The following is a 13,447-nucleotide window of genomic DNA, read 5'->3' on the forward strand; positions in this document are numbered from 1 at the left end:
CTGCTGCTGCTGCCGCTGCTACTGCTGCTGCTGCCGCTGCTACTGCTGCTGCTGCCGCTGCTCCTCCTCCTCCTGGCAAGCAGTGGTCCTCCCAGCCTTCCCTCCCCATAGACCCACTTCCCATCCTCTTCCTCAAGAGGACAGATACAGGACACCTGACTGACTGCATGTTCTCCCCTGTCCCTTGTACCAAGTATGGCAACAATAATAATAGCTAACACTGATTGACTGCCGACTCTCCTGGGCACTCTACATGGATTCATTCTTTTGATCCCAACCAGGAACCAGCTCTGTTACCATGTCTGTCTCCCAGGAACAGATGTGGAAACAGAAGCGCCCAGTCTCACAGCTAGAGAGTCTGGCTCTAGAAGCCCCCGCTTCCTGTAGATCATTAAAGGGATTGTGATGGAGGAGGAGCAGCAGTCCAGTCCCAGGGCAGGGGCCAGAGCACTGATAAAGGGAGCAGACGAGGAGCATTTAATCTAGCTGGAGATGGAGTGAAAAGCCATGTGTCCCAGCAGCCTAGGGCCTCTGAGTTTGTGAACCTCCAGAAGTTGGGGGGGAAACTGTATGTGTTGGTACATTTGTCACACTCTCAGAGGAGTCTATGATTCAGAGAAGGAGAATGGCTGCTGGGCCAGATGAGCCTCCAAGGTCCCTTCCAGCTCCCAAGCCTGTGGTTCTGTGACCATATAAGGCCAGCGTGGCTGGGGAGTCTCACTGCAGCTAAGTGCAGTCCTGCACTGCAAGGGGGAAGCAGAAAGCAAAGGGAGCCCAAGTCCAGGCCTCCTGCAGGGTCCCTAAGGCAGCAGAGAAAGAAATGGAGGTGCAGGGAGAACTAGGGTTTCTCCTTGGTTGCCTCTTCCCAGAAAGCTCAGACCCGCACAGGCAGGCTTGGTTGCCACCCTCTGTCTCTCCCCATATCCACATGAGATCTCCTCTCAGCAGCGTTGCCAGGTTTCCAGAGTCCAGCTGGCGGTTTCTGTCCAAAGTCAAACACTCCACAGTCAGTCCTTGGCTGCTCAGACCTCCTGTTCCTCATGGTGCTTCTGGCTTGGTGGCCTGGAACACCCCTCAGAGTCCCTGAGTTTTTGGTGGGCATCAATGCAGAATCTAGTTTGATCTCTCGTTGATGTCCTGGCTTTTCAGTCATAAGAAATCTAGTAGGTCCCCACCCTGCCCCACCCTGACACACACACACACACACACACACACACACACACACACAAACACACACACACGGACATACACGTCTGCCTCCTTTAGTGAGTGCTTTGGAGAGGGATAGGTCTGGGGCATCTGTGTACTCCTGAATCATGTAGTTATGTCTCACTTTATCTGAGCACTGTCTGGAGCTCAACCCTATGCCAGGAGATAAGAGAAGAGAGCAGAGATAAGTGAGATGTGGTGCTTTAATTTTAAAAATTAATAATTAATAAACAAGTCTTCTGGGAGATGATCTCTGATTATTATTGTTATCAAGGTATAAAACATGTACCTTTTAGTTATGTCTCTGTTAGTTCTAAGTGGCAGAAACCCAAATCAAATTAGCTTATGCAAAATTGAGAGGGAATTATTTGGCTCATATCACTCAAAAGTTTAGGGTGGGTTTCAGACATGGTTGGACCCAGGGACTCAAATGTTGTTTCTGGGACTTGATGCTGCACTCTATCGCTCAACTGTGTAGATGAACAGCCCACCTGGGGCTGCTGCAATGTGAGATGCCACTGGCTGTTGCTAAGGTACCTCCTGGAGCCTCGCTCCTGATTTCCAAATCCTGGCCTTGTCACCTCCACGACTCAGACCTGGGCTGTCACATTAGACTGAACTCTCCAGGGCTGTATCTCCAACTCCAACCCAGAGGCCTCCTTTCCTTGCCAGAAATTGGGCAGATAAAACAGGGCGAGTTCCAGTGCTTGTTTTGTGGGTGAAATCTCTGGATTCTCCTGGATATAGGGACTCAGGGCAGAAGGAGCAGACCTGCCTTTCAGCATCTGCCATTACCAGCTGTATGTCAAGTAAGTGGCCTAACCTACCTGAGCCTCAGTTTCCTCGTCGGTAAGGAGGAGATAATTTATCTCCTGGAATTGTTTTGAAGGTTAAATGAAATGACACATGTAAAGCACTTAGCACAGAGGGTAAACCCTCAAACATGAGCTGCAATTATTCTGCTTATTTTATACTGCAAATGAAAGAAATTATACTTGCTGGATTTTAACTTTAGAATGAAAATACTATTACTTTTTTTTGGTTGAGACAGAGTCTCGCTGTGTCGCCCAGGCTGAAGTGCAGTGGCGTGATCTTGGCTCACTGCTACCTCCGCCTCCCAGGTTGCAGCAATTCTCCTGCCTCAGCCTCCCCAGTAGCTGGGACTACAGGTGCCCACCACCACACCCGGCTAATTTTTGTATTTTTCAGTAGAGACAGGGTTTCACCATATTAGCCAGGCTGGTCTCGAACTCCTGACCTCGTGATCTGCCTGCCTCGGCCTCCAAAAGTGCTGGGATTACAGGTATGAGCCACTGCGTCCGGCAGAAAATACTAATAGCTACCATTTGTTTTATACTTACTATATGATAGGCACTTTACATTTATTCCTCACAACTCTTTGCTTATGAGGAAACCAAGGCTCAGGAGATTAAATTGTTTACCAGGGACACACAGTTCATCCTATCCAGTGCCCAACCTCTAACCACTGCTCTACTCTGCCTTTCTAGAATGGTGTGGGGAAATAGAAAATAAAGAGGGTCTTATTTGATACATTTAGGGATATTTGCCTCAAATCAATGCTAGAAAGAAAAAAAGAAGAGGAATGTGGCATTTAAAAAAGCTAGGGAGAAGACTTAACATTTAAAAATTCAGTGTTTTTCCGAGTGGAGGGAGTATGAATAATATTTCTTGTTGGTGAAACCCCGTCTCTACTAAAAATACAAAAAATTATTTGGGCATGGTGGCGGGCACCTGTATTCCCAACTACTCAGGAGGCTGAGGCAGGAGAATGGCCTGAACCCAGGAGGCGGAGCTTGCAGTGAGCCGAGATCACACCACTACACTCCAGCCTGGGTGACAGAGTGAGACTCTGTCTAAAAAAAAAAAAAAAAAAAAAAAATTCTTGTTGTTCTGTATGGTCCAAATTTTCTAGTCTTAAAGTGCTTATTACATTGTAGTAGAAGGGGATATAAAATTCTGCTCTGAAACAGGAAGCCTATTTTTAACCTAATATAAGCCAGTTTGAACAACTTATAGGGCTAATCATGATTTGAGCAATTTCCCCCAAATTGCAACATTTCTGCAAACTGCAAATGAAACTTCTTTATCTTAGGACAACCCAGGCAACAGATTGAGACCTGCCAGCAGTATTTTCAGCCCACGAATTGAGGTGTGATAGAAAGGACTGTGAGCTTGGAGACCTGTGTCTGTTCTTGGCCCAGGCTCTTACCTGCTGGGAGACATTGGGGCAATTACTTATTCTCTTTCAGCCTCAGTTTCCTCTTCTGTCAAATGGTTATAATAAAATCCCACCCTTTCCACCTGATCAAGTGTGTATGAAGATTAATGATATCAATAGGTGTGAAATAGGTTGAGGGAGGTCCCAGAGCCAGCCAAAGGTCTAGAGAGCATTCCCAGGTGAGTGGTAGGGTCTGCTGATCCCAAATGAAGCGTGAGAAACTCAATGCACTGGCTTCTGGGGAAGCATGTCGTGCCATGGGGACCAGCAAATCCTGCCTGCACCACTCAGGTCACCCAGAGGGCCCCACCCTCTTAGGAGAATCTAGGTACCAGTTGCCTTTCTTTTCTGTTTTTTAGTATTTACGCTAGAGTTTACAATGTGTATCTTGACTTACTACACTTTACTTTCAAGTAATAATATATTAATACTACATTTTTTTACTTATAAGAATCTTTCTACAGTATAGAGTATACTTTCATTTTATCCCTCCCATCCTTTGTGCTATTGTTGAAGTTTAATTTCTATGTACGTTATAAACATCATAATACATTTTCCAGCTTCTTCCCTCTGTTTCAATTTAGATAGTTTCTATTGCCATGTTTTCAAGTTCGCTCATCTTCTGTATGTCTAATCTGCTGTTAATCCCATCCAGTGAAATTTTTGTTTTAGATATTATATTTTCATCATTTGATATTCCTTTTGTTCTTTTTTACATCTTCCATTTCTTTCCTCATATGTTCATAATTTCCTTCAATTTCTTAGAAATATTTAAAATAGATGTTTTAAAATTCTTATTGTGAATTCCATGATCTCTCTCACTCCTGGGTCTGCTTCTGTTGACTGTATTTTCTCCTAGTTATGGGTCATGCTTTCCTGCTTCTTTGCATATTCAGAATTTTTTTTGTGTGATGCTGATATTATGAATATTGTATTGTTGAATGTCTAGATTTTGTTGTTCTCATTTAAAGACTATTTGACTTTATTCTCCAGGTAGTTAAGTTACTTGTAGATCAGCTTGATTTTTTTTTTTAACTTTGTTTTTAAGCTTCGTGAGGGCAGGTCTAAAGCAGCCTTTACTCTGGAGCTAGCTCAGCCCTGTTGCTATGGCATGAGCCTTCTGGCATCTCTGCTGAGTGCCCCAGGCATTCAACAAGGACTCTTCACTGTGGCTGTTTGGAACTCGAATATCTCCTAGCCTTGAATGAGATCTGGGAAGTGTTCAACTGATAAGCTCCCTGATGCTTGTTCTTTCTTTAGTACTTGTTCCTTGACCAGCTGTGGAATCTCACCCTATCCAGCCACAGACTCCAGGGGGACCCCTATGTGCTGTCTGAAGCATCTGAAGTGCTCTCTCTTTGCAGTTTTCTCCCCTCTGGTATGCTGCCCTTCCAGCTACCTCAGCTTTCCTGAACTCACTTTTTCTCTTCAGCTCAGTGAAATGGCTGTGTTCTGCCTGGGTAACCTCCTGCACTGTGGTCTAGTAAACACCTAAAGGCGGACGCCCAGGCCATCATAGGACTCCCCTCCTCGGTCTCCCTTCTCTCAGTGATCACAGTCCTGCACTGTCTATTCTCCAGTGTCTGAAAATGCTTGTTTCATATATTTTGTCTGGTTTTCTAGTTGTTTACAGTGGGAGTTAGGAAAGATCCCTTTGAGATCTCTCTGGGGTGGTGTACCAGTGGCCTGCACTGGTTATGTACTCCCTCAAGATACTTTTACAAAACTGGGCTTAGGAATAATAAAAGTGGACAGAAAGTTGATAGGGTCATTCTGATCTGCTTTTTAGAGAATCTCAGAGCGAAGACCCACAAACCAGCACCAAGTGGAATTTTGCAGCAGGAATTATTATTGTCCATCAACTGATGACTGGATAAATAAAATGTGGTACATCCCTACAGTGGAATACTATTCAGTAATAAAAAGGAATGAGCTACTGACACATGCTACATTGTGAATGAATCTTGAAAACATTGTGTTAAGTCAAAGAAACCAGTCACAAAAGACCATACGTTGTATGGTTCCATTTATATGAACTGTCCAGAATAGACGAATTTATAGAAACAAAATGTACATCAGTGGTTGCTTAGGGTAGGGGCAGGGCATGGAGAGTAACTGCTAATGGATACAAAGTTCCTTTTGGGGAGATTGAAATGTTCCAAAATTAGATTGTGGTGATGATTGACCAACCTTATGAATATACTAAAAACCATTGAATTGTATACTTTAAATGAGTGGAGTTTATGGTATATGAATTATATCTCAATAAAACTGTTGTTTTTTTTAAAAAAAAAAAAGAAGAAGAAGAAGAAGAATTTTTAGCCATTTTCTCCTGCATAAAGGTAACGAAGGAATGGGAAGGAGCCGTGGTATAGTAGAAAGGAGGTCTCAGTTATTATATTGGTGCATGAACGTGTCACAAGTAGTGTTCTATCTGGGACTGAAAATGTGACCACAGAAGAGTTTACATAGTTCATTGGGGAGGACAAATGTGGGATGTTAATCTTAAAATTCATTTGCTCTTTCTGGATTACTTTATTTATAAGAGGATTCTTGTGGTTTTGGCATGAGCCCCTCCTTCTAGTTTTCTCTCCTGCCCGGATCCTTGTCAGCAGTGAGCACAATGTTGAGTGGCTAGCAGGCAGTGCCACGTGGCCTCTGAAAGTTGTGACTTCCCCTTTATGTCCTCTTTGTCCCTGTTCAGATCCACCAGAACGAGGGTGGTATGTGGTTAAATCCTAGCCAAGGACGAAAAAGTAGGCAAACCCTTTTATTGACTTTTCTGTTGTCAAAGATAAAGATGGTTATTTGTTCCTCTTAAGTGAAGCATTTTACCTTCATTAAAAGCTGTGAGTTTTCTGTGAAAGAAAAATGCATCATCCATTTGCAGACTTTTTCCAGGGATTTTCAACAATATGCCTCTAGGTGTAAACATAAGTTGGGACCCTGAGCTTTGGTTAAAATACTCATAACTAACATAAATTGAGTTCTTAATGTATGCCCTTCCTGTTCTAAGTGCTTTCAAGTATTATCAACACCTCATTGATGGATTTTTCTTTCATTATATAGGGAATGTGAAAAGACTGCATTTCTTTTTTCCAAGATTCTGTTTTTAAGTAATTTAGGTAGCTTTTCCCTTTAGATTTTATGACATTAATGTAGCAACTCAGTAACTCGGCATCCCGGCTGGACCTGGCCCACAGTCAGCCAGTGCTTCTCATGCCTGTGCTGTCTGTGTTGATGAGGACAATGCTCTCATCAGGTGTGGTATGTGTGGTTTTTCTCTAGGATCATCCATGAAGATGGCTTCTCCGGAGAAGACGTGAAACAGTACAAGCCTGTTGTCTACAGCAACACCATCCAGTCCCTGGCAGCCATCGTCCGGGCCATGGACACTTTGGGCATCGAATATGGTGATAAGGAGAGAAAGGTAGGCCCCTGAGTCCATAAGCACAGCAACAAGAGGTTCTGTCTGTGTTACCCCACTGCCTCCTCTTTATAGTGCTGGGCTGCCTTAAATGAACGAGAAGAGACTCTGCTATGTATGAAAGATATATGATGGCACAGTCACCATCCTAAGCCATTGCATCCACACCCCTGGCAAACTCCCAGCAAACTCACCAACTTTGCAAGTTACAAGGGCTACAAAACTCCCGGATTTATTTTGCAGATGAGGAAGAGTTGGTGACAGGTTTAAATTGGGGCTGCCACAACACTGTCTAAGCACCTGTCCTTGGGCAATTAACTTGAACAGAAAAAAAAATATGTATTAAACAAAACAAGCCTTGCCTGGCCACCATCTCCCCTCCTTAGAAGAACTTTCCTTGCCTTGCTGTGAAGTGGGGAAGGCCATTTGAATTGACTGTCTTTCCTCTTTTATACCAAGGGCTGTTTTCTTCCTCCCCGGGGAAGTATGAGGACCTACAGGGCTCTCCTTCCTGTAGAAAGTCGGTGTTCTAGAACAGGGACTGTTTGGGGGTAATGTTTCCAGGCTTCTATTAAGTGGTGAGTGGAATAAGTACTATATAAAAACCTCTAATTTGCACACATTTGTATTAACTGTTAAGACTGAACTATATACAGCTACACTGGCAAGGCTAAATAAAAGGAGGGAGGGAGGGAGGGAGGGAGGGAGAGAGGGAGAGGGGGAGAGGAGAAAATAGCCTCAGAATTCTATCCAGAAGCAGCTCTTTGTCCCTGTTTGGGACTGAATCTCAGTGATCCTCCCTCTGGGACCTGGAGATTGGAGAAGCAGGCAGAGGACAGGTAGAGCCTCCAAGCACCTGGGCTCTGCATCTGAGCCTCTGGATGTTGAGCATTCATCTCTGATTGCTACTTGATTTGATTGTACATTATACACACATCCTGTCTTTGCTAAAAATTATCTTCCTCACAGAGGAAAACTGTCCTGGTTGTCTCTGTGTCTGATAAATCATCTGTGACAGGCAGCTTTAAATGTAAAATTTAATATATTATGCACAAAATCCTAATTCCATGGGGCAGAGTCATCCAGCCCAGGCGCTGATTCCTCCAGGTACTGGGGAATTGGGTGACTGAGGGTGTGTCCGAGGCCAGCCCGAGGTGGAGAAACTGGGCACTAGCAGGGGCACCTGGGCCCATCTGCTGCTCCTCCTGGAGGCTAAGTTGGGAAGTTGATTCTGCAAAGGAAGCACTTCTTCCTGGAAGACTGACTTTGGGTTTGGTCACAGAGCCAGGGCCTGTGGAAAGAGGGAATGAGGGAGTGGATGGGTCCATTTACTGCAGGTTTATGATGTGCGAGGCTTTGAGCTAGGTGCTGTGGATACAGGAATGAGCACAGCAGGGAATGGTGTCTGGTTTCAGAGAACACCTATTCAGATCATTAGCCCAGATGTGTACAGTGCTTTGTTCTTCTTAATAGCAATAGCAGGAATGAAAACAGCAACCATTTGTTGAGCACCTACTGGCTGCCAGGCACATACTAAACACTTTATATATACTGACTCATTTTATTTAACTTATTTTATTACAGCTTAGAGCAGGGAGTACCTCATCTTATCTTCAGTCATGGTACAAGCCACAGACCTCTGGTCTCTCTCTCTCCCTTTGGCTAAGTGGAGAGCATGGTTCTGAATCTCAGCCAGAGGGCAGACACAGTGCAAAAGGCACATCCCCTACACACACACACACACACACACACACACACACAGTGTGTGAGATCTTCCAGGAGCAAATGTATTCATCTCCCAGCCAGCTCTTCCTGAAAATCTCCTATACTGATTATAACCCAGAAAAGTCAGTGTGGCTTTGGAATACTTTTCTCCTTCCATTTTGGAAAACATTCATTGTTCCCATGGGATTTTTTTTTTCCATTTTGTTATCCTGAATAGAGAGATGATTGCTTGGGAATCGCTAGGACTATGATACGTTAAGGACTGTACTGCAGGCCCCTGGGAAACAGGGTCCCTTCTCTGGCTATTTCCCCTCCGTGGAATTTCCCAGTCAAGTAGTCAGCCTTTAAGTAGGAAGGAGGGGAAGGTTCCAATGGAAGGAGAGACTTGAGAGCTAAGCGGGACTCCCTGGAGAGTCCACTGGACACAGTCGAGTCCAAGCCCAGTTTCGTTATGGCAGGTGGCACCATGGCCAGCACCTGGCCCATCCCTAGGGCAACATAGATTTGTCTGGTGTGACACTCAGGCACCCCCTTCCTGTATTCTTATACCTGTGAGGAACAGGAAAGGAGTGAACCCAAGACCCAGGCCACAGCAAGCCAGAGAGCTGGAAAAGGCATTCCTGGGAGTGGGCTGGTGTGGATTCGCAGCCTGTGGAGCTGGGCAGAAGAGAGTGGAAGCCACCACTTCTGTCCTCTCGATGAGGAAACATACCAGGCCTGAAAGGGCTGCAGTATCTGCTGGTGTGGGGGCAGCTCAGAGCCAAGATCCTTCCCTTTCCATGTTCTCATGGAGCTTCCTATCTAGCAGTATAGGCAGCAAACAAGCCCACAAGTAGGTGACTGCATAATGTCAGATAACGCTAAGGGCTGCAAGGAAAACAAAATAAGGTGATGTGAGAGCCTGATCTGGGGATGGGAGGAGCAGATACTTCAGAGTGGGAGGACGAGGGGACAGAAAGTTCCAGACAAGCACCCAGGCCCTGAGGGAGGAATGAGCCTGGCGCAGAGGAATATAAAGCTCTGTTCAGCTGGAGCTACCTGCAGCCAGGCAGCTGCTGATGTCCAGATGCCCTGAGCCCAGAGCTGGGTCCCCACATTCTTCTGTCTCTCGGGTCCCCAGCCACACTCCACCTAGGGGATCTGCCATTTGGATGCTGGGGAAACCACCTTATGCTGCAGAAGTCCAGATCCATGTTTTGGTCTCAACAGAAGAGACCTCCTTCCCTCTCATGTTTTCTTCACCTCTGCTACCCACCACCAGTCATCAGGGGGTGTCTGGAGGAAGACAGCCCCACTCCCACCACCTGCCGGGGCCAGCCAGCCTTGCACTCTCCACACAGAAAAGCACCTAAGAGCTTCCTTGCTGTACCTCAGTGTCAGCCCCTAGAACAGGTAGGTGTTGCTGACTTCCCCTGACAGCGCACTCACCGCCTGTCCTGGCCCCCAGGGAAAGAGGACTGGCTGGTTTTTCCCTCAGCCTCTCTGGTGTGGAGTCACTTGGAGCCCCGTGACTGTGTGTGATCCTGAACCTGAAAGAACCTCCACGCAGAGCAAACAGCGGGGACCTCCTTACATTCTTCTGTGGTTTCCACACCCCAGGCCCCAGCCTCAGACTACAGACCCCTCCCAGGGACCCCATGCACTCTCATACCTCCGGGCCTTCGCTGGGGTGTGCTCTCTGCCTCTAGTACACTCCTCTTCTCTTCCCCTCTTCCCCGTGGAACTGCCCTACTCAGTAAGGGCCCACTAAGCTTCATCTTGTCCATGAAGCCTCCTTACCTTTTCCTCCCCTGAGGAAGAAACTCAGCTCAGCGCTTTGTCCATGAAGCTCTTGTCTCACACACTAGCATGAAGATCAATTGTTTATGCATCTTTCTGTAGAGAAGTGGGCCCTAAGGTGTAGTCAGAGTCCTTTGAGCAGCTCATAAAAGCCGTGAGCCTTCCCTCCAGAACAGGGGACACAGCACACATCTAGGAGATTCTGCATGCAATTTCAGGGGGGCCTGGCCCACCAACGGAGCCCAGCCTAAGAACCCCTTCATCATTGAAGGTCTTCTGATCAGGGCCTATGTCGTTTACCTTTGGATCACCTCCTCACTCCAGTAGCCAACATAGTGCTCAGCACTTAGTAGGTCTTCAAGACCCATCCTATTAATGGAATGACATTTCTGACTTTCCCAGTGTTCACAGAAAAAAAGTCAAAGTGCCTGTAACTTTAACTACATGAAAAGCTGTTGATTGAGAACCTACCATGTGTAGGGCTGGTGCTAAGCCCTATGTGAAGATTCCAAGGCATGTGAGTTGGAGCCTTTAAGGAGCTGGTCATCTTCTTGGGAAGATGGAGCTCACAGGCAGAGTGAGCACAGCCCTTGCACATGGTGGGCAGGAAGAGCTGCTTAGTGGGAGTGAAGCTGGAACTGTCCCTGAGGCACAGGTACAGTTTGACAGGTGCAGGTGTAGGTGAGCAAAGGCCCTTGAAGCCAGGAAAAAACATGGTAGAAACAGTGGTTGGTAATGAGGGAAAGGAGAGTTAACTGGCAGAGGAGGCCAGTGGCCAGAATAGAGGACTGGGGTCAGAGCAAGGTGTGGGAAAACTGGAAGGTCCAGTTGAGTCCAAATTTGGTGGGCCCTGGAAGGTAGGCCAAGGAGTTTGAATTTTATCCTGTTAGCAGTAGGCAGCCATGGAGAGATTTTGAGCTGGGATGGGATGAAAGTGAGATTTTAGGAAATTATGATGATGGCATGTGCAGAGTGGACAGGGCGGGGAGGGGGATGGCAGGGGGAGACTAAAGATGGGGAGGCAGGTAAAGAAACTCCAGCAACAGACCACGAATAAGGCGCGAGGGGCTAGGTGAGGGGTTAGAAAGGCAGCAGAGTGATGCATAGCAACAAAGGAAATACAGGGGCCTGGTGATTAATTGACTGTTGAAAAAGGATGGGCACAAGGGGGAACCTCAGCCAGAAAGCCAGGAGGCTGGGTGGGATCGGACCACAGAGGGTGTGCCCCCTTCCAAACCTAAGGAGTTTCCAGGTGGGGGAGGTCTGCACGTATCAGATGGATAGATTCAGAGAACTGAAGCTCTGGGAATTACTGACTCCAGGATAATAACGGCTTTCCATTTTTATGTTTCAGAGCCTTTATTGGAAAAGGATGGGCCTGTTATTTGTCCTGTTATTTAATAAATTTTCCTTAATGCTCAAATTATTTAATACTAACAACTACCTGTGCAGTGGGTGCTGTTGTTGTCCTCGTTTTATAGGTTAAAAAAAAATGAGGAATGGAGAGGCTAAGTGACTTGCCCAGCGTCATGCAATACAAATTATATATGTATACAGTGTAGACACGGAAGCCTAATAAGACTAGAACCTGAGTGGCCCGGGTCCAGAGCGGAGTCCCATTTAGATAGACACAGTATGATCAGGCAAAACAAATCATTCAAAGAATCCCATCCTTTATCCGGAGTCTCTCTAAGAACATGCAAAGGGACCAGAGACAGCTCCCCCTGCTGTTCTGAAACATCCTCTCCTGCCTCCCACGCCTGTCCCACCCCACTCCCTTGAGCTGCCTTACTCCCCCGGGTTCTCCAGAGACCCTCTTCTCCACCCCAGCGAGCAAGGCTGGTCCTCTTTCCCCTTCTCTCTCTCCCACCAAAGGGGTTCCGGCTCTGCCGCTCCTTCACTCCTCCCTTTTTCTTCGTCTCCCTTTCCCCTCCCCTTCTATCTCCCTTCCCCCCGCTTCTTCCCTTTCCCTGTGTCCTTCTCCCTCCTTCTCAGTCACCTTTTCCTCCTCCCCTTCCCTCTCTTCCTCCCTCCCTCCTCACCCCAACTCATTATTTTGTATTATCACCTTCTTAGCCAAGCTCTCCCCCTTCTCCTTCCTCTAGCCTTAGCCCAGGGCCTACATCTGCATCACAGAAGCAGAGGGCCTTGTTCTGGCTGAGCTGGCCTAAACTCTGACACTGGAAGAAAGGGTTGAGGAGAAACTGAACAATTACAGGATTAGAAGGCTCACTTGGACCAGTTGGGGGATGGGGAAAGCCTTTGAACAGGCCTATGTTAATACAGTTCATCATACACACACGTGTATATATAAACATATGTAAAATGTACATGTGTATATGTGTACATCCTTGCACATGTAAAATACATTGTAAACAGATGGACTGGTAGCAGTCATGCATTGAACCTGTATGAGACTTTATTCAGTTGAAAATACTCCAGTTTTCATTTTCTCACTATTTGTGCCTATACCTGTTTCTCTCAACTATAAACTCCTTAAGGGCAGAGTATAGATCCTATTCCTCTAGCACAATGCCCGACACAGGTAGTATTGGATACTAAGTTTAAACCCCAATTGTACCACCAGCTATATGGCCCTGGGTAAATTATGTAACTTCTCTAAGCCTCAGTGTTTTGGACTGTAAAATAGTAATGATCCTGATACCTCCCTCGTTCATATCTGCTGTGAGAGTAAATGAGATAATGCCTGTAGCGTGCAGAGGATAGTGCCTGTCACATAGCAACTTCTCAACTTGTGTTGGCAATTATTCTCATTATTTGTCTACAATCGTTGTTTTTGATAAAGTATTGATGAATTCTACTCAAAGCAATCTAGTGAGGAATGGGCAAGGTTTTATCTGCAGTTTTCAGGTTAGAAACAGAAGCACAAGGTTCTTAACTGGCCACCCAAGATCATGTTACCAAGCCTGGGTCTACTCAAGCTGTGCCATAAAGCCAAATACCAACACTGAAGTTTACAAGACAAAAGACTGCATTTATCTGCAGGGGGCTGAGTAAGGAGGCAGCTCATGCTTAACGCCTCACTTCCTCAATGGCCCTACAAGCAA

The 13,447-nt window shown here is 46.2% G+C and overlaps 1 protein-coding gene across 2 annotated transcripts in view; it reads left to right on the forward strand.

Annotated features, from left to right (window-relative positions):
* The window catches only part of GNAO1 (G protein subunit alpha o1), a 166,847-nt gene that overhangs the window by 74,205 nt on the left and 79,195 nt on the right, over positions 1–13,447 (forward strand). For both annotated transcript variants that reach the window (XM_023209968.2, XM_023209967.2), the window contains exon 3: positions 6,737–6,878. In XM_023209968.2, coding sequence (XP_023065736.1) covers positions 6,737–6,878 — 142 coding nt within the window. The remainder of the gene's footprint in view (positions 1–6,736; positions 6,879–13,447) is intronic.

The sequence above is a fragment of the Piliocolobus tephrosceles genome, chromosome 17 (genome assembly GCF_002776525.5).
Source record: "Piliocolobus tephrosceles isolate RC106 chromosome 17, ASM277652v3, whole genome shotgun sequence".
NCBI lineage: Eukaryota > Metazoa > Chordata > Mammalia > Primates > Cercopithecidae > Piliocolobus > Piliocolobus tephrosceles.